Source organism: Chionomys nivalis, chromosome X, assembly GCF_950005125.1.
Source record: "Chionomys nivalis chromosome X, mChiNiv1.1, whole genome shotgun sequence".
NCBI classification, from domain to species: domain Eukaryota; kingdom Metazoa; phylum Chordata; class Mammalia; order Rodentia; family Cricetidae; genus Chionomys; species Chionomys nivalis.
Genome location: NC_080112.1, coordinates 68,962,260 through 68,981,029, shown reverse-complemented (window position 1 = coordinate 68,981,029; position 18,770 = coordinate 68,962,260). Strand labels below are relative to the sequence as shown.

The 18,770-nt window shown below is 46.8% G+C and overlaps 1 protein-coding gene across 2 annotated transcripts in view; it reads right to left on the bottom strand.

The window, feature by feature from the left end:
- Window positions 1-1,511: 1,511 nt before the first annotated feature.
- Eda (ectodysplasin A) overlaps window positions 1,512-18,770 on the bottom strand; it is a 398,134-nt gene continuing 380,875 nt past the window's right edge. Inside the window, exons 3-8 of one of the 2 annotated variants that reach the window (XM_057760446.1) lie at window positions 17,839-17,862; window positions 12,541-12,720; window positions 11,035-11,069; window positions 10,076-10,127; window positions 6,925-7,055; window positions 1,512-5,261 (exon numbers count right to left, since the gene is read on the bottom strand). In XM_057760446.1, the coding sequence (XP_057616429.1) occupies window positions 5,010-5,261; window positions 6,925-7,055; window positions 10,076-10,127; window positions 11,035-11,069; window positions 12,541-12,720; window positions 17,839-17,862 (674 nt within the window). In that variant the 3' untranslated portion in view covers window positions 1,512-5,009. The remainder of the gene's footprint in view (window positions 5,262-6,924; window positions 7,056-10,075; window positions 10,128-11,034; window positions 11,070-12,540; window positions 12,721-17,838; window positions 17,863-18,770) is intronic. The other variant, XM_057760447.1, reaches the window with a different exon arrangement.

The window sequence follows — 18,770 nt, the reverse complement described above, 5'->3', positions numbered from 1 at the left end:
CAGGAATGGTCAATGGTTTAGATCTAATTTTCCCATTTCCACCCAGGAAATTTGCCCGCACTACCCCATTCCTATTAACTCTGCTCTTTGATAATCAAATGGGATGCCTGGCTTCCAGCAGCTACGAAGAACTTGCTTTCTGAGTTTCTGAGTGGCAAGTCTCTCACACTCTTAGCCCAGTCATTGTTGTAACCACGTATTACACAGTTTGGTGCACAGACCCTCTTAGATGGTTGTCATCTGGTCCAATCATTTTCCTGCATTAAGTTTGTCAAGTTGGTTTTTAAGCCAACCTGTGTACTTACTACAGTGTGACGTTCCTGCTGTCTCAAATGCCTAGCCCGTGTGGTTGCTTGTACACTGTATGACAGAAGTGTGGTCATCTGCTGTGGTCTTTTCTGCCTGTGCTGTTTCTTGTGCCAGAGGTTCCACTTTCCTTGAGTTTCTTTTCTATATGGTGTCTTTTTTTTCCTTTTTCTTTTTGGTGCTGAGCATCAAGCCCAGGTCCTGACACTAAAGATAGTCTACCACGCTGTGACATCCCAAGGTGTTCTTAAGTTTTCTAGGCGTCTGCAACTGAAACCCACTCTCCAAAGCAGCCAGAGGACCAACCTGGGTATCATTATCATCTGACCACTGCAAGCTCAGGTTCATCCACATTACTTGGGAGTCACATTCTCTGCAACAGGACAGAGGCTGCTGAGGGTTGGGAAAAGTTCCATCTACTCTTCTGAGCTACCTGTTACTGGCTGTCTGTTCTTGGGATCTCCTTCCTTAGAATAACTTCCAAGGGTTTCTCCAGCACACAGCATGGGGTCAGGCAGTAGAGGCAGCATGACAGAGTGGATCGCACACCACACAGGGAAAGAGCCAGGCTGAGACCCTTACTAGTTGAGTGGTCTTGGGGGAGCTACTTAACATCCCTGAGCACTGGTTTTGTCTGCAAAGGGAGCCAGTTTGTATATTAATGGGGAGCTGAAGGTTGGATCTTTCCAAGATGTTTTGGGCAAGGCTTGAGATGTAGAAGCCACGTTTTCAAGTTGAAGGCAGCCCCACGCTGTGTGCTCTTGTCCTGTGACAATATGCCTTCTGGCAAGACCTCAAGCCAAGGCAAATGAGCTGGAGATGCATAGTTTGGTGCAAAGAGAGCAAGTGGGATGCACTGGTAAGAATCTTAGACTAGTTTCCTTCTGGTGCTCTCATCAAAATGGTTTTCTCGAGCCTTCCCTGGAGCTCATGTGTCGCTTATGAAGAAGCATGTGACATGCAGGAAGAGCTCAAGCTGATTTCAAGAGTGGGGAGGGGAGCACTTTATTTGCAAAGAATAAACCGTTAATTTACACAAACTTACATCCCTATTTATATACATTATATATAGTTTATATACACAGTATCTCACACAGGATGCTGACTCCCCAAAGCAGCATTGGCCTGTTCCAGGCCATTCTCACAACAAATATCCCTCACCCCCATCTCAGCTGGAAGCTTTTTGAATAAAGAACACACCTCACCCCCTCCTAGAAAGAGCCCTGAAGTGAATTAAAAAAAAAAAACAAATCAGGTTCTGTGGTGCACACGGCCTAGGGAGACCCCAGGCAAGGGTGGGAACTCAGGCAACACTAGGGAGGCCTAAAAGCTGCCTGGCTCTGAGTCAGTCCAGAGCCTTCCAGCCCAGAGGCAGGAGCTGCACAAATGCCTTGGGGTAGTGTGTATGAGGAGGTGAGCTCCGATGAAGACTGTGGCCCACTCCCTGCCTGGCCAGGCTCCTGAAGGGAGACAAGCACTTCTAGCCTTGAGTCTGTGGGTGTATGAAAGAGGAGGCCCCATGGGAACTGCTGCGTCTGGAGGTGGGACCTGCTCACTGTCCCGGGCAGGCCATTTTCCCTGTCTGAGCATCACTTTCACACGAGTAACAGGATGGGATGTAGGTTGGGCTGTAGTCTCACTAAGAGCCTTTCTAGGTCAAAATCTCTCTAGATCTGTTTGTATCTACTAGAAGCTGCATAAAACACAAACACTCACACGAGGATCAAAGTTCTCGCCTACCTCTAGGGTCCTTAGCTCTTGTTTCCTAAGCTACAGAGATTTGGCTCAGGATGGATAAAGGGGCAGATAAGGCAAATGCTACATCTTCCAGGGAACCAGTAGCCAAATAACATCCAGCAGTCACATTTTGTGCCAACTTGGCTTCTGAAGCTCAGGCAGCTGGTAGAGGCTCCTGCTATGCAATTTTCCTTCAAACCTGTCATCTGCTTACTCAAACATATCCCATTCTCTCTGCTAGCTTTGGGGTCACTTTACATCCTAACAATTCCAACTGTAAATCTCTATCCCTATTCTTCTATCAGTAAATGCTGCACCACTTCGCCAATGGCCATAGCACAGTAGGCCTCCTCACTCTCTATGATTTCCTCCCCCCAGCCCTCTTCTCCTAGGACTCCTTGTGAGGGGTTAGGATGAGCAGCCCAATTCTCCTATGATCTGCACGCACAGAATGCGATGGGGTTGGCAGGTCCTGCAGGGGCACAGTTAGGAAACTCATTTCCTCCCAGCCATGGGCTTTAGAAGTGTCTTAGCAGGTCCCCCCCCCCCATTCTTGAGAGACTCAGGCAACGTCAAGGTCTTTGTAATATGGCAGAAGGAGAGAAGGAGTCACACTCAGCTACAGGAAGCAGAGCGGCTCCTAGAACTTGTGTCTAGGGTTAGAAATGGAAGTCTTGCCCCCCATGGCAGCTCCTCAGTGGACAGCTGCTGCTTTATCAGATGCGTGAAAGATCCTGAAGGCTACCTGCTCTGTGGGACCCAGAGCTCGAATGGAAGATTCTTCTCAAGACAAGAACTCTTAAGGTTGATCACTGGGGCTGATTCCCAAGAAAACACCCAAGTCTTCTCCCACAGAACCCCTGGCAGGCAAGAAAACAGGCAGTACCATCAAGTGATGAAAATTGAAGATTGTTAAGTTTCTCCCTAGGACCCCCCAATGCTGTCAGTTCCATACAATCACCTTTATTTGTTCTTCCTGGACCCCAAATTCCACACAGTGCTGTGGTAAGGGACTAGCTTGGGAGTCAGACCTCACTAAAGGCTCAAATCTGTGACTTACACTGGATGAGATCTTAGTCAAGGCCCTTTACCTCCCCAGCCTTACCTATATAATATAACTCTGATATTCTCTACCCCGCGTTCTTCAAAGAAAATAATAAAAGAGGAAGTAATCTTCAAATACTAAGGAGAGGGTTTGGTAGTTCCTGCTGCCCCTGCTGATTGTTCAAGGCCTTCAGGGTCAGATGCAGGTCTAAAGTTTACCTCAGTTCTGGTTGGAAGGCTGCCATTAGACAAAGCCCGACCACCTCCTGCCCTGACCCTTGAAGGACCAAGCAATGTGGCTACTTGGAAATGGAGGCGCACCTGAGAAACCTGTTGTTCTTAATGACATTCAGGGATGTATTTTCCATCTCTTCAGAAAGAAATACATTTCAGGCGCGTGAGGAGCAGGCTGAACAAGGCCGACCCTCTCTGCTTTGGGCTGCACCTGACACTCTGAGGCCAGGCAATGGGAAAGAAAGTGTGTGAATAATCCCAGCGTAGGACCGTGCCGGAAAATTGGTGGAGGTGCCTTTGGATCTGAACTAGGGGTCAGAGCCCTGCCCAATAGTCAGACAGGTTTCTGGGGAGGCTGTCTCTAGGAGAGCAGCACAGACCTCTATGGTGACAGTAATCTGCTTCTGAAGGAAGACTGGGCTAGTGGGTCATCAGCTGCTGCTCTTTCAGATGAGACCTAACCTAATGATCACTGACCTAATGATCACTTGGATTGACTGATTGATCGATCACTGGGGTTGCAACGAACATGAACAAATCTCCCTGCTTTCCAATTCCTACTTCTCCCCCTTTCTGGGCCAGGTAGAAAAACCCTGCTTTGCTAATGTCCAAGGGAGTCTGGGCTTTGGGAATTTAGAAGTCTACCATAGTGGTAACTTTCGAGAGCCACTGATATGCAAACTCTAAGGGGCCTTTGGAGGTTATCCAGTTTAACCATCTGCTCCCAGACACAATTTTGTTAGAATTAGATGAATAATTGTATTGCTTAATCAATGGAAAATTCTTTGTGCCCAGGTAATTTAAAGAATACACCAGACTCATGAGAGATGGGTCCCGCATGAGGCACCTGTCTCAGACAGAGGTAGGCACTGTGGAGAGAGAAGATAGGACTTCTAGTCAGTCTAGGGAGGGTGGCAGGTGGGAAGACTCCAGGTAGTTTTCGGAGAGTGGAGCAGAGCTGTAAACAAAGTGAGACATGCGCAGCCCCAAGTATCGGGCTCTTACATAGGCAGGGGTGTGGCCATGCCTGCAATGATTCCAAGGTAGAGCAAAGTTCCCAGCTCTGGAGTCCAGCAAGCTGCCACAGTGTACCTCTCAGCCTGAGTGGGAAGAGCTGTTTGAGCCTCTTGTAGGTCATAGTGCAATACAGCAAAAATGCCTCCTCTGCCAAGGATGCTTGCTTGGCAGCTAATTGCCCGGGTCTCTGCCACAGGCACTTGCCTTCTTTTGACCTGATCCTCTCCTTAAGTTGCAACCTGATGCCACCCCCAGCCAAGAGAAAAGCAGCAGCCCCCTTGGAGTCAGAGGGTCACCCCTAGAATCTGGAGTGCACCTTTGCTTTTTGTGGCCTACTGTCTTGGATCTCCGGTTTAGTGCAATGAATGATACATCTGATGAGGGACCTAGGGGTTGAGGAGTCACCATAAGGCAGCCAGCAGGGAGCCTAAGGAGGTTCTGCTTCTTGAAAACCCTGGGGCTCCATCAACTGTCCTGGCAACTCAAGATCATTGTGGGAAGTCGCGCAGGCCTTGTCATCCTGGAGTCACTGGGGAATAAATAGCACTGGGGCCTTTCTCTCTGTGGCTGCAACGCCAATATACCTCACTCCACAGCAGCACTTAGAGGTTCTGGGAGTCCTGGCTCCCAAACCTGGGGCAGGGGCATGGGGCAGGATGGAACGGGAGAATCTAGGATGCAGGGGCTTCGCCCAGCCTGATGGCCCCAAAGAAGGTGGTGTGCTTGCTCATATTGATAGAGATGTCGGCGTGTACCATCTTCACGGCAATTTTCTGCCTGGCCTTGAGGAGGCACACGCCTGCAGTATAGCAAGTGTTGTAGTTGGTCTTTCCTGTCTCAATGCTGCGGGTGCACTGCAGGAAGGGCTTCTCATCCACCACCACCTCGTAGCTGGCAAAGTCAGTGAAGTTGATGTAGTACACCTGGGTGAGAGGCAACGAGAAGGGATTGGGGGAGAGAGGAAAAAGAGGGTGGGCCCTCCCCTGCTGAGCAGATAAAACCTCCTCAGATGAGAGCTGCCAGTCTACCCTGCGCAGGGGGGTGGTGCCAGTTGGTCAACAGGAACAGCAGGGTGACAGGATCACTGTCCTCCTACTCCAAGAACTGAGCCTCATTTCCATTTCACTGGCCTCGCTCCCTAGCTCTGGCACGAAGCTCTGCTTTGCACATTTTCAGTGCTTACTGGGCACTCCAGATCCACTACCCTCCGCTTCCCATCTTGAAGACTGTTTAGGAGAGCGCTTAGGAATCTGTGATGCCTGAGGGAGCTCACAGTAATCACTTCCCATTTCTCCAGCTTGCGAACAGAAACTTCCTGAGCTTGCAACACCCGCTCCGGTATTGCACTCCTCTCCCGACTCAGCACACCTTGGCCCTCCCACTGGCTGGCTGGAGACGCAGGTCCTGAGCGACGGAGAGCCAGCTCATACAGATGAGCTAGCAAATCCTAGGCTCCTAACTTCATTCTCAGGTCAAGGAGGAAGTACGGACCTACAGCCTGCTCTCATGGAGACTTTCTTAGCTCACACGGGCTATTCCTAATCCTCCCCTGGGTCCAGAAATTTACTTTCCATCCTCCATTACCTTTTGTCGGCACATCCCACCCCGAGCTTTGATTTTTTACCGCTACCAAATGGAATTTAATCCACAGGATATGGGGGTTATGCCCACATGCTGTATAGGAGTGGGGACCTTCCTTCATCTGACACCTTAAATCTCTTCATCAAAATGACTCTGGAGGCTCTTTGACTGGAAACAGTGTATTTAAGTGCCACACTCTCTTGGGCCAGGGCCAAGCTATGTCAGGACACGTTGTGTGCCCGGCAGGTGTTTGTTAACCCAACTTCTCTGCTGACTTCCTCTTGAGAGCCGTATGTTGGCTCCTCAGTCCTGTTTATCTGCCGGCTTCCTGCTTGCCGCCCAGAAACCCTGACCTGCAGGCTTATCTACTCCTTCTAGCTCTGAGGAGGGCCCTGATGCAGCCACAAAACGAGGGATGGAAATGGATGGCCACTGGCAGACCTGTGGGGAGTGGGCCCAGGGCAGGAAAAGGACAAAAGTGGAGGGGAGAAAGGTCTGGGAGAATGACATCAAGAAGGAGGCAAGAACAACAGAAAGAGACAGACACAAATGGGAGAAAGAGGAAGGAAAGACAGTCAGAAATCTTTTTGAGGCAGAGAGAAGGTCCACAGGAGCACTGCTCATTGTCATGCCCAAGCTAGCAGTGCTGTGGGGAGGGGTCTCAGCAGCTCTGGGACTTAGTTTCAAAAACTCAGAGCAAGGATGGGTCCGTCTGTGGAACCAAACAACTCAGAGGGGCCCTACAAGAGGGAGTCAGACAGCAGGGTGTGGGAGGGGTCTCTTTACAGTTTTTCAGTCATACTTTGCTAGGGAAAAAATGAAACAGGTTCTCTTGGTCTTTCCTCCCGTCAGCTCCCTCCCAGTGTGGAATTCGCCACCCCTTTCGCCAGCAAAGCAGGAAGTTAGCCATTGGATGGTCTTGGCTTGCTCCACAGTGCCCCTAGGTGGCCTGCACCAGATCTGCACCCTGGATATAAGAAGAGTTAGGCCTAAGACCGTACTCACTTCTACCTGACTATAGATGAAGTAGGTGCCGTCCACCAGTACCTCCAGCTCCCCGCTGCGGGGATGTAGCTTAAACACCTTGGGGTTCATAGTGATGCGAGACCAGTCATTGAGCACTCCACCTGAAAGATCTCAGTATGAGAGAAGGGCAGTCACTCAGTACATGTCAAGATAATCTGGGCAACAGAAACAAATAAATACCAAGCAGTACCACTCCCCCATTCCCTGCCAACCCTATCTAGCCCTGGTGACCATAAGTTTCAAGGGCCAAGCTTTAAGAAGAACATTTGGAGGCAGGAGAGGTGTACTGTTTGTAAAGTGGCTTCTAGGCCTGCCTTAGGACCTCTGGATCTGCACACCCGTCTTTATCCTTGCATTCTCGACCTTTTCATCAGCAAGGCTCTTTATCTTCTAGCTGGACTCCGAGGTGGTGATGGTGCAAGAGGAGAGTAAGCACAGAACCAGATTTTCTTTGTTGTTATGGTGACTGCACAGGCAAAATCCAGACACTGAGTGGCAGGCTAAGTCTTAGTATTCAATTTCACTTCCCTAGCAATATCACCCGAATTCCGCTCTTGTCTCAGAGGTTCGTGTCTTTTTACCTTCTTAATAGATTCTTTTCTATGGCTCCTCCACCACCCACTCCTTTCTGGGAAGCCTCCTGATGGCACCAGGAAACCACTTAATCAAATGATCCATCTGTCTGGAGCACTAGCTAGTGGTAGTTGGGTATTGGGGTGATCGCTCATATTCCAAGGCAGGCAGGGATAGTAACCACTAGTAACCAGGCCCTGGAGGTGAGGGGGAGCTTCACGATACTCGGGGATAACTTGCCAGGTTGCCGTGGACCAGCTAGGAGGATATGGGAAGGTGCCTAGGAGATGAGGCACCCTTGGCAAAGCATCTTTTCATATCCCTAATTCAGGTGGGGACCCAAGCACGGGAGGAGAGAGGAATATTTCTCTTTCCATCCTGCACATAGGAAGATTTTTCTTCCAACCACAAGAGGAGGCAACCTAAGCTCACAGGGGCTTTTTCTTTCAGCCATTTGTTCTTCACACAAAAATACTATGATTTAAACATCCATCCTTGACCAGTCTCAGAAGGTCTGCCTCTCTGGAGTATGAGGGAAAAGGAGGCCATCTGGGTTAGCAGTAGGTTCCAGTTCCAGTATGTCTATGGACTTCTCTGTCTAGTAGCCTCTCACCGCTGCCTTCCTCACTTCTGGCAGCCAGTGTAAACTATGACTTGGAATTAGCCCAGAGGGACTGGAAACTACTTGTTCTGTTATGATAGTGGGAACAAAACGAGCGGCTTCTGCCATAGAATGAGCATTAAGGCCACCACTTAGATACCCAAACAAATCTGGTTCCTGTCTGACCCTGTTCTTCCAGATGGATGGTGATTATGGTCACCAAGGACCCTGGTCCCACAGAGCTTGAGCCTCTGTAGGGCTCCTAGGTGTTTTCTCTTACTCTGCTTCTATTGTGAGGCTATTAGCCTGGGGTGGTGGTTTGAATAGGAATGACCCCCATAGACTCCTGTGTTTGAATGCTTGGCCCACACCGAGTGGCACTATTAGGAGATGTAGCTTTGTTGGAGTAGATGTGCCTTGTTGGAGAAAGTGCGTCACTGCAGGGGTGGGCCTTGAGGTCTCATATGCTCAAGCTATGCCCAGTGTGGAAGATAGTCTCTTTCTGCTGCCTGTGGATCAAGATACAGAATTCTCAGCCCCTTCTCCAGCATCATGTCTGCCTGTACACTGCCATGCTTCTCGCCATGATGATAATGGACTAAACCTCTGAAACAGTAAGCTAGCCCCAATTAAATGTTTTCCTTCATAAGAGTTGTTGTGGTCATGCATGGTGTCTCTTCACAGCAACAGACAGTCTAACTAAGATAGGTGGGTATTCACATGGCAGTCAAAGGAGGAACTGAGTCTGATGATTAGGGGAACGCAGCACAGACAGGTGAGGACTCACTGCATTCTTAAAAGCTGTCCTCATGTAGCAGGTTTTGTAGCCTTTATTTACTGTTTCTGCTCACAACCCCTCCCTTCCACGCCAAGCTCTGTAAGCATATGGCATCTTGGCTGGCTTGTTTCCTAAGACTCCTGGGGGTTCATGCATTTTAGGTTTTGGGCACCCTGGAGACTGGACATTATTTCATAGTACTGTTCTTTAATGAATGTTCATGTCTCTTTGGGGGAAGAAAATGAACCTAATCATTCAGTGGCGTGTACACACACACACACACACATCACTGAAGTAGCACAGCACAGTGCCAAGAGTCAGCAAGCTGTGGTTTGGAATCTCATCTCCTAACTTAGCTACAAAATATTGGACCAGTTAATTAAGTTCTCTGAGCTTTCGTTTCTGTGTCTGTAAAAGAAAGGAGAATTGCAATACCCACATCATAGGGTGGTTGTGAAGGTCAAAAAAACAAAAGACAAAACATTTGGGAATTGTAGGGTGCCGCGCAGACAGAAGACGACATGCTTCATTTCGGTATTCCTAGTCTCTCTGGGACTCTTTCCCCATCTCATACGTGAAGGGATAACATGAAATCAGCATTTCTCGGCCCCACTGACATTTTGCACTTTTGATAGACACTAGTGTCTCACATTTGCTAGAGACTAACATATCACCTTCTCTGAGAGAAATACCTTTTCCACCCATTTTCTGTATAGAGCAATAAGACAAAATAATCTATTTAATATAGCTCTACATTCCTGAGTTCGCACTTGCGAAAATGCTTAAATATATTCCGTGGTGACTCTGACATAACCATCAAGACAACTTAGGTAGATGATGTCCCCAGTCCTATTCAGATCCCACATTAGTGGATTCTAAGTGCAATTTAGAGCCTGAGGATGCAGTCCATTGATAGTACACTTGGCTACCATTCACAAGGTCCCGGGTTTGCCCCCTCGCACTGCAAAAGCAAAACTAAACGCAATTTGGGTGCAACTCATCTTGGTGCAAGCAGTTACTTATGACAGTCAGTAGAGGGCACAATGGAGTAGGAAATGCCCTTCTGTGCCAAGGATACTCAGGGACTTGGGAGGAGCTAGGCTGGCTGATTATTCGGAGGCTGGGAATGAGGGAACGGGGAAACTCCTTGTAGGGAGAGAGACTACTTTGATTCTTACCATTCTTGACTTGAATTGCCGACCCTTGGCCCTGCAGATGCACCACAGCTGGCTGGGAGGATGAGAAGAGGAGAGTCACTGTGGTGGCTGCTTGCTATGTCATGCAGTCCCGTACTGTTACCTCTGGCTTCTAGATCCCTTTGTGTCCCAATTCTGACACCTTTCCTCTGTTTTGAGATATTAACAGCTGTATTTCTCAGGGAAGAATAGTAGCACTCTGAGCTCTACGTGACCCTTCAGCCAAACGTGATGTCTCGGAGCGTTATTTCCTCAACTGTAAAATGGGAATTAAAAGACTCTCTGTCTGGCCACTCTCACAAGGGCATCTGCAGTTCTAATAAGTTGCTGAATATAAAATTGCCCACAAAGCCATCAAGGTCTGTACAACCGTATAGATTTATGACTGTGGCCAAATAACAGTAGTGAGGGTGGTTGCTGGGAGGAGACAAGGCCAGGCTAGGCAGTAGAACTTGCCAAAAGAGACAGTTTGGGAGGCTCAAAGACTAGGAAGGAACCTCTCAGGCTATTAAAAGGGAAGCCCAGGCTGGCCACAGCCTAGAGCTAGTTGGCTGCTTTTCAAGGACATACTCTTAAACTTCTCAGCTCCAAAGTCCAGGCAGTCAGAGTGCCCTTCAGGTATCCGGGGTGACTTGGAAGTCAGAGACCTAGGGGTACAGGCAGGTAATTTTTATAGACTACTGAACGTGGCTGTAGTGACCCTCCGTCACTCATGGAGTGAGTAGAATGGTCCAGGCAAGACTCTGTTCCCTTAGCTAAAGGCACATCTTTGGGGCAAAGCTTTTCAATTCAGACCTTGACAGTGGCTGCCAGGGAAAACCTCGGAACCTCCAGGGCAACGGAACATAAAGCCTCATGGAATTTCATAGGGAGTAGACTCCAAGGTGACCCCAAGCCTGAGGCCATCCCTCCTCCCCAGAAAGACAGTGACCCCAGCCAACCTGGTTTTCTCGAGTTCCAGTTTTATCAGCAGCACCTGCAAAATAGGACAGGGCAGTCAGTGCCGGGCTCTTTTCTCCCGCCCGCTCTCCTCAGTTCTGCAGCCAGGGGCAGAACTAGGATTCCCATAGCCATCCCTGGAGGAATTTGCTTCTCCAGGCCCACAGCTGCAGGAAGTCACAGCACAATGTGGGGCCTGTCAATGGGAGAGAATTTCCTCTCCTTCCTATTCTTGCCCCTGACCCTTATCTTCAGAGGGTCTACATCCCAGCAGCGAAGTTGGTCTCTAGCCAATACTGGCCCAAGGCAAGTGCCACTGTGCACCCACGGAGAACAAGAGGCTATGCTATGCCTGTCATTGTGTGTCCCCAAGACAATGGCACTTGCTTTTTTAGCCCTTTGTTCTTTTCTTACTGCCTTCACAAGGACCACTGCCATTTATAAAGATCTTGTTTCTTTACGTGTGTCTCTTAGACTCTAGGTCATAAACTCTATGAGACCAGGGACCGCTTAGCGATATAGTTCTTTGTACACAGAAATTGCTCAATTAATATTTGTGGAATGATTGGATTAAAAAAAAGCAACTTTATCTCTCGTGGCCATGGTAACACTGCTGAGCCCTGCTTGAATTATAAGGGAAAGAATCTGAGTTCTGCGGCTGAAATTTTACACCTGGAGAATTCAGCTGTAAGAGTCCATTTCTTCAAAAACCTAAGACACAGGATGAGAGCAGGAGAAAACACTAACAACTAGGAGGAGTGCAGGCGGGCTGCCTCCTGTCAACTCTAATTAGGCAGCCTCGCATCTGCAGCTGTACCTGTTGCGTGCCCTGCTGGGCTCCAGCAGAAAGATGCAAAGGGATGGGATGGCATTTGAATGCACAGCACGGTATTTAAGGATGAAGTGTAGTGTGAGGAGTACTTGGCTCAGGGACAGAGTGGTCTTGGTGTCTGGGTTTGCTACAGTCACAGCCTGCGTGATTCATAAATTTCTACCCACGTGACTAGAAGTGGCTACTTGTCCACACTAATGGGAAAGGACTCTCAGAGTCCACGGGGGGAAACTGTAACAGGGTTGCCATTTTGTCCAGTCCCCGACATTCCTCCTTACAAACTATTTCCATGCAAACATCATGTGGCACTCCATGTTGAAAATCAGAGTAGGCCAAATCTGTAACTACAGGAACTTCAGTGAATGGCTGGGGCCTCTTTCTCATACCTGTTTTTTTGGCTCATATGAGTTTATTGGCTCACTATATGGAAGTCTAGAGCCAAAGACAGAATGTGATGGAAGGGTTGGCATGGGGCAAGAACAGATGGCCTGTCTGGCACAGCTTGATCTCAACAAGAGTTAGAGCAGGCCAGGCCCTATCAGAGCTTGTTCAGTTTCTAGCTCTCCACTGTACTACAGATTTCTTACTGTACATCACCACTGTTTGAAGATCACCTGCTTCTGCTCTACAAAAGTACTGACAAGGTTTCTAAGGGGTGAGAGACAGGAGAACTCACCAGAAGGTCCTTGGAGGCCAGGGGGTCCTTGAGGACCAGGAGGGCCAGGAGGGCCAGGTGGTCCCATAACAGTTGTTCCTGGAATCCCAGGAATTCCTGGAATCCCTGGGGGTCCCTGGGGTCCTGGAGGTCCTGGAGGTCCTGGGGGGCCATTGGGCCCAGGGGGTCCTGCTTTCTTTCCTATAATCACAGGATTCAGTGTTATATTTGGAGTTAGTTACTGTTAAAAATGTACTGTCAGAAGTGTACCCTCAGGAGGTGTAGAGATTCCCAATGACACAAGGTCAGCCATCTAGGAGTCTTTGCTAAAGAGCTGGACATGTTTATACTCCTTTGTCTGACCCACATTTCAGGGAAGATTTGAGGACACAGAAATAAACAGCCCTTAAGGATCCCAGTGCAGCAGGAAAGGTTATGAGATATTAGAAGTGCCACATTGATCAGAGGGACCAAACGCTAAAACAGGTCAGGCAAACTTCAAAAAAGGAGGCTTTGATCTGGTCCAAAGGATGAGCACTATTAGGAAACCAGACTTAGAACCTTGATGGTTCTTTTAGAATTTGACGAGTGTTGATAAGTGTGGGGCTTCATGAAATGACCAGTTGGGTAGACCTGTGCTTAACCAAAGGATAATGGAAGTCTGACCCCATGAACACCGTCAGCTTCAGGAAGATTTGCCAGGAGTCAATTGTACAGGGGCTGGGGACGGGACAGGGGCAGCACTGGCTGCAAAAGGGGAGGGAGAAGGAGGTTTGGAGATGAAGGTGGAGAGGGAGAGCGAGTGAGAGACCGAAGCTATCAAGAGACAACGGAAAAGAAGGAATAGCAGGCAGAGACAGACCTGATGAGGAGGCAGCAGGCTCTGCTTTCTCAGCTGACCTTTCTAAACTCTATTTTTAAGGATCCCTGGGAAAGGAATTTCTGCAGACTCTCTTGGTTCCATGTTCCAGTGTTTATGACCCCTCACCGCTCACTGTTAGGAAGTTCTTTGGTATAGTGAACTGAAATCCATCTGTGGCCATTTGAACTTTCATTCCACTCTTTGTGTAGCCAGGAAAGAGTAGTTATCACCATACACATAAAACTCATATACTCAAAGACATTAGTTTACCTATCAACTTCCATCTTTGTAGGCAAAATAATCTACTTTCCCAGAGATGTTCGTTAGAGGCTGTCTTCTCAAATGCATTGTTTATCTGGTCTACCAATTCCTTCTCCTTTTCTCCTCACTGTCTTTCCAGAACAAACCCAGCCCTCCCATTTCATATTCTAGTCCTTCTACCATTTCTTCTAGGGCGCAGTCATGGGAAGTGAATCATAACTGCTCCTCCTATAGACTTGCTTTTGGTTTTGAGCAGACCCAGCCAACGGCTGTAGGTCGTTATGGTGGGTTTCTTTCTCTTCTTTCTATGCTCTTAGAATTTCAATGGAAGTCCTAGGATTGGAAATCTCTTACAGTTACCTTCCCCAAGACAGTTTCTTAGTTTCAAATATAAAATTTTTTACTTTCTGTCTTAGGGTTTCTACTGCTATGATAAAACACCATAACCAAAAGCAACTTGAGGAGGAAAGTTTTTTTTCTTGTTTTTTGAGTCTTTTGAGGGAAGCCAAAGTAGCGACTCAAGGCAGGAACCTGGAGGCAGAAACTGAAGTAGGGACCCCAGAGGAATACTGCTTACTGGCTTGCTCTGCAGGACTTGTTCAGCCTGCTTTCTTCTACAACTCAGAACCACCTGCCCCAGGTGCTTCCACCCACCATGGGATGGGCCTGCCCATGCCAATCACTAATCAAGAAGATGCCTCACACAGTTGCCTCTAGGCAATTTGATGGAGGCATTTTCTCAAGTGAGGCTCTGCTTCCCAAATAACTCGAGCTTGTGTGAAGTTGACAAACAAACCAAGCTCCCAAATCAACAAACAAACATCAATAACAAAATAACTACCAGGACACTTTTACTTTAAAAATTTCTGACTGGTTCCAACTCTCAGACATTTTAGTTTGGAAAATTCTGTCATGATTTATCAGGTCCTCCTTTAAGAATAATGGTTCATGTCTAAAAAACCTCAAGTATTCAAGGAAAGGCCTATAAAGAGACCAAGCATCCATGTCTAACCACACGCTCATTTGGAATGGAACAGAGAGTCACTTTGGGACCTCTTCTTCAGAGACGAAAGAGCAGTCCTGAGAATATTCCTTCAAGAAGGCCTTAAAGATGTAGAGGACCCAAGTATGGCGTTTGCCCTGAGTTTTGCAGTTAAGATTGGATTTGTCCAGTTTCTATACATATTCAATTTAAGATGCTGAATAGGAAAACTATCTCCCTTTGGATTTGTGTAGCTTCCAAACTAGGCTTATTTGGCACCCAAATTGCAATTCTAGTTAGTGTAGTGGAAAGAACCCAGGATCTGGACTCTGGAGACAAGAATGTCAGCCCCAGCCGTGCCACAGACTCACTTTGACCCTTAGCGTTTCCATCTGGGAAAGGAGGAGCTCGGCCTTAGTGCTTTCTGTCTCTATGAGACCGCGACTGCACAAGAAAGACTGACTATTGTCAGCTGGATGCGTGCTGTGCTTCTCCCTCCTTATTTTCTAGTTGAGTAGGCATAGAAGTCGATGCACAGTAGGCTGTCCTGGGTTCCAGTATTTCTAGGCCTCGCAGAGATTTTTCCAGCTAGAGGGTGTTCTGTGGGTAGCACAAGCTTTAGCTCCAAGAATGTGAGTCCCCTATAATTGCTTAATGTAATTTTAGAAGAATTCCATCCAGAGCCTCCTCCAGTCCAAGAAAATAACTGCTGCAGTATAAACAGAGAGTGATCACTTATGAAAATGTTCGAAGGCATCCGAGCAAAAGTTCCCACTGGAATCTGCTTCTGCAGCTGGCCCTCTGCTTCCCTGCACTTGGACAAGGAAGCTCCTCGTAGTTTCATTCCTATAGAAAGTTAGGGCCAGAGAACAGTATGTAAAAAATTACCTCTGGACCAGGAGATTGTATTCCTTCTTTAGATTCCCTAGCTTTGCAGAATACTTCATGATACAAAAGCTTAGAGACGTTTGCACTGAGAAAGTCACCCTGTGTAGTCTTGGATGAAAGAATAACCACATCATTTCAAAGCTAAGGTGCATCAAAAGGGCATTTCCCTAACCTTTCAGCTGAGCTCCAAATGCTGAAAGAACAACGAATGGAAAGCAAGTGAGTAAAGGGAGGCTGGGTCTGGGGGTGGGAAAGAAAGGGTGCAATGGGAAGGGAGAGGGAGAGAGCTGCGGGAGCAGGAGAATTCCATTAAAGGGTGAAAATTAAGTGAACAATTCAATTTACCTCTTCAAGTATGTGCCTGCTCACTGTGTCCAAGGAAATCCATATTAAATGGCTTCTAAATCACTTTTAAACAAAGTGGATGTTTAGGGCTTATGTGAATTTTCTTCCCAATAATGTTTCATACAATGCTAGGCAATGATGTGAGTTATAATTTCTATCTTGAAGAGATGCGATGAGTTAAGAACCAAATGCTTGAAACTCAAATTTTCTTTTTTAAAAGACAGAACATCCTAGCAGCTAACACTTGGGAACAAGCAGAAGGACTCCGTGCTCATTTCAGCTCCCTGGTGTTTACTTTGTTCAGGTCAGGTCTCAGAGAACTGGGCAAATTTGCAGCCTTTTCTCTTCAGCAGGATGACACGATCGACATGACATAGAGCTAAGGGCACCTGAAGTGGGAGAGCACTCTAGTGCTCGGAGGGTTGCTCTGCTACCCCTGCAGCTAGCCGTTTCAGGCACTTGCAAATGCTCCAGAATGCTCCTTAAATCTAAACAGACAAAATCACTTAAAGAGCCTTTTGACATTTAACTATTTTATTTTATGTGTTTTGCTGTATGTGTGTGTGTGTGTGTAGACTGCATGCATGCCTGGTGCCTGAGGAGACCAGAGGAAGGCATTATAATAATCCCCTGGAACCGGAATTACAGAAAGTTGTGAGCCATCTTGCAGAAACTGGGGACCACAGCCAAGTCCTCTCTAAGAGCAATGGGTGCTCTTAATAGCTGAGCTACCTTACAGCCCTGGTAAAGAGTTGTAAGGTCCACAATCCAAGCTACTTGGGAGACCTAGTCATGCAGATCACTAAGCTTAAGGTCAGCCTGGGCTACCGAGTGAGTTCAAGGCCAGCCTGAACAACTAAGTGAGATCGTGTCTCTCTCAAAGAAAGTAAAAGAGGGCTAGTGATGTAATCCAATAATAGAGCATCTGAGCAGCACACCTAAAGCCTTGGGTTACACATTTCTAGTATTATACAGACAGGGAGAAAAAGAAGAATTTTTAAGGGGAAACTTGCTAGTTTTACATTATCCCTGTCGTCCTTTCATGTCAGAACCTAGAAACAAACAGGTGCATAAAATGATTTTATAGTTGGTTCTTTTAGTGCAAAGGAGTGGTTTTATTTGCCTAATCCCTACAACCTGATTTCTCTTTGGATTCTCTTTTTCAGGCAGGCAAGCAAGCACTCCATGTACTCCTGGCGACTTCCCTGTTAGGTGCAGTGGACTTACGAAACCTAGGACAGCACAGTGAATCACTCCAACTAGCGTCTATCTGCTTTATAAACATGAAAGGAACAGAGTGACACAGCAGCATAGAATTTTTCTCTTTTTCTTCATCACAGAGAAAATGATATTGAATTCCCAAAGCAAGAGGTATCATCTTTGATCATATGGGAAATTGAATAAAAACAGCTTTTAGGCTAAGAACCAAAGTATTGATTCCTTTCTATAGGTAGTGTTTCTTTTCTCTATAAGTGGCCTTAGGTCTTCATTCGTGCCTGATAACTGAGCTGACAGAGGAGGGAGAAAGGTAAAAAAAGAAAGCAGTGGACAGAGCAAGAAAGGAAATCAATATGAACTGGAAACAAAGATGCAAAAAGGAGCAAGAAGAAAGAACCAAAAAATAAGGGCTTGGAATAGAGTGTAGTGGTAGAGCTTTTGCCTAATGTTCTTAAGGCAAAGACCCTAGGTTTGACCCCAATGGAAGAGAAAGGGGAGGACACAAGGGACATGTCATCATCGTCATCATTATCGTCACCGTCATCGAACAAAGATAACTTGCATGTGTTGCTAGAGTCATTCTATCTTCCAAGACTTGTTACTGAAAAACTAATTCTTGCCCTTTATAAAGTGCAACACTCAAATAAATGATTGAATAAAGCAATAGATAACTAATGTTTAAAGAAATTAATGCAAAATCCTATCCCATTCACTTCTAATTAAAAAGACACAACAATGTAATAAAATCAGGAGCTCAACTTACCCTTTTTCTTGTTTTTAACAGGACCTATTAGAAATAGAAGATGAAAGATTAAGTTAGTAGAAATTTAAAAAATGGTTATTCTCTAAAAAGTCACTAAGGGGGACCCTCAAGGCACTACAAATTTAAGGGACCCTCATAGCCACGCACCAGGTTTAGACAGGGTATCTATTGCCCAGCTATCAAGCTTCTCCCATCTGTTTGTTGGCTGTTGAGACCACAAAAAATACATGGAGGATTCCTCCCTTAAGATGAACAACTTCCCACTTTAGTTGGGAGCGAGAGAAAGGGTATTCCTTCGTAGAGATGAAATGCCCAGAAATGCACAACTCAACAACCTCAGGACGGCATTTCATGAGCTCTGCGAGTCCTGAGGTTGCAGAGTCATGCATTCGGGGAAGCCGTGACACGATGTTTCGGAGGAGGAGACTAGGAGGGAAGAAGTGGTGTTCTTATGGATGGAGCAGAGCAGCAGCAGCTTACCTTCCAGTCACTTCTTTGTTGTGATTGAATTGCTTAGTTATTAGAACAGAGCAACTGCAATACATTCGTGTGGAGGCCACACACACTCCCACAGCAATTTACCATAACTTAACAGGTGCTTTAAAGGAAATGCCAACCGTTTCTTTGGCAGTGGAATCTGAAGTGTCTTCTTATGTATTGCTTTTAAGGAAAGCAGTTTAATCACTAGAGAGAACTCAAAAAACCAAAGATATTTCTAATTTAGTTAGGTGGCGTTAGGTAACAACCACTACCTAGAAAGATATAGTTTAGGTCTCAGTCACTTTTATTCATAGGGATTCAGGTTTTTTCTTTCTTCAGATGAATCTAAAGCTCTGTTTCAAACTGCCACAGACCAAGACTGTGCAGCGTTAGCCTGCCATGGCTGTCCTTAGGAGCATTTCTATAATCTACAGTACGGATCACGCTTCTGT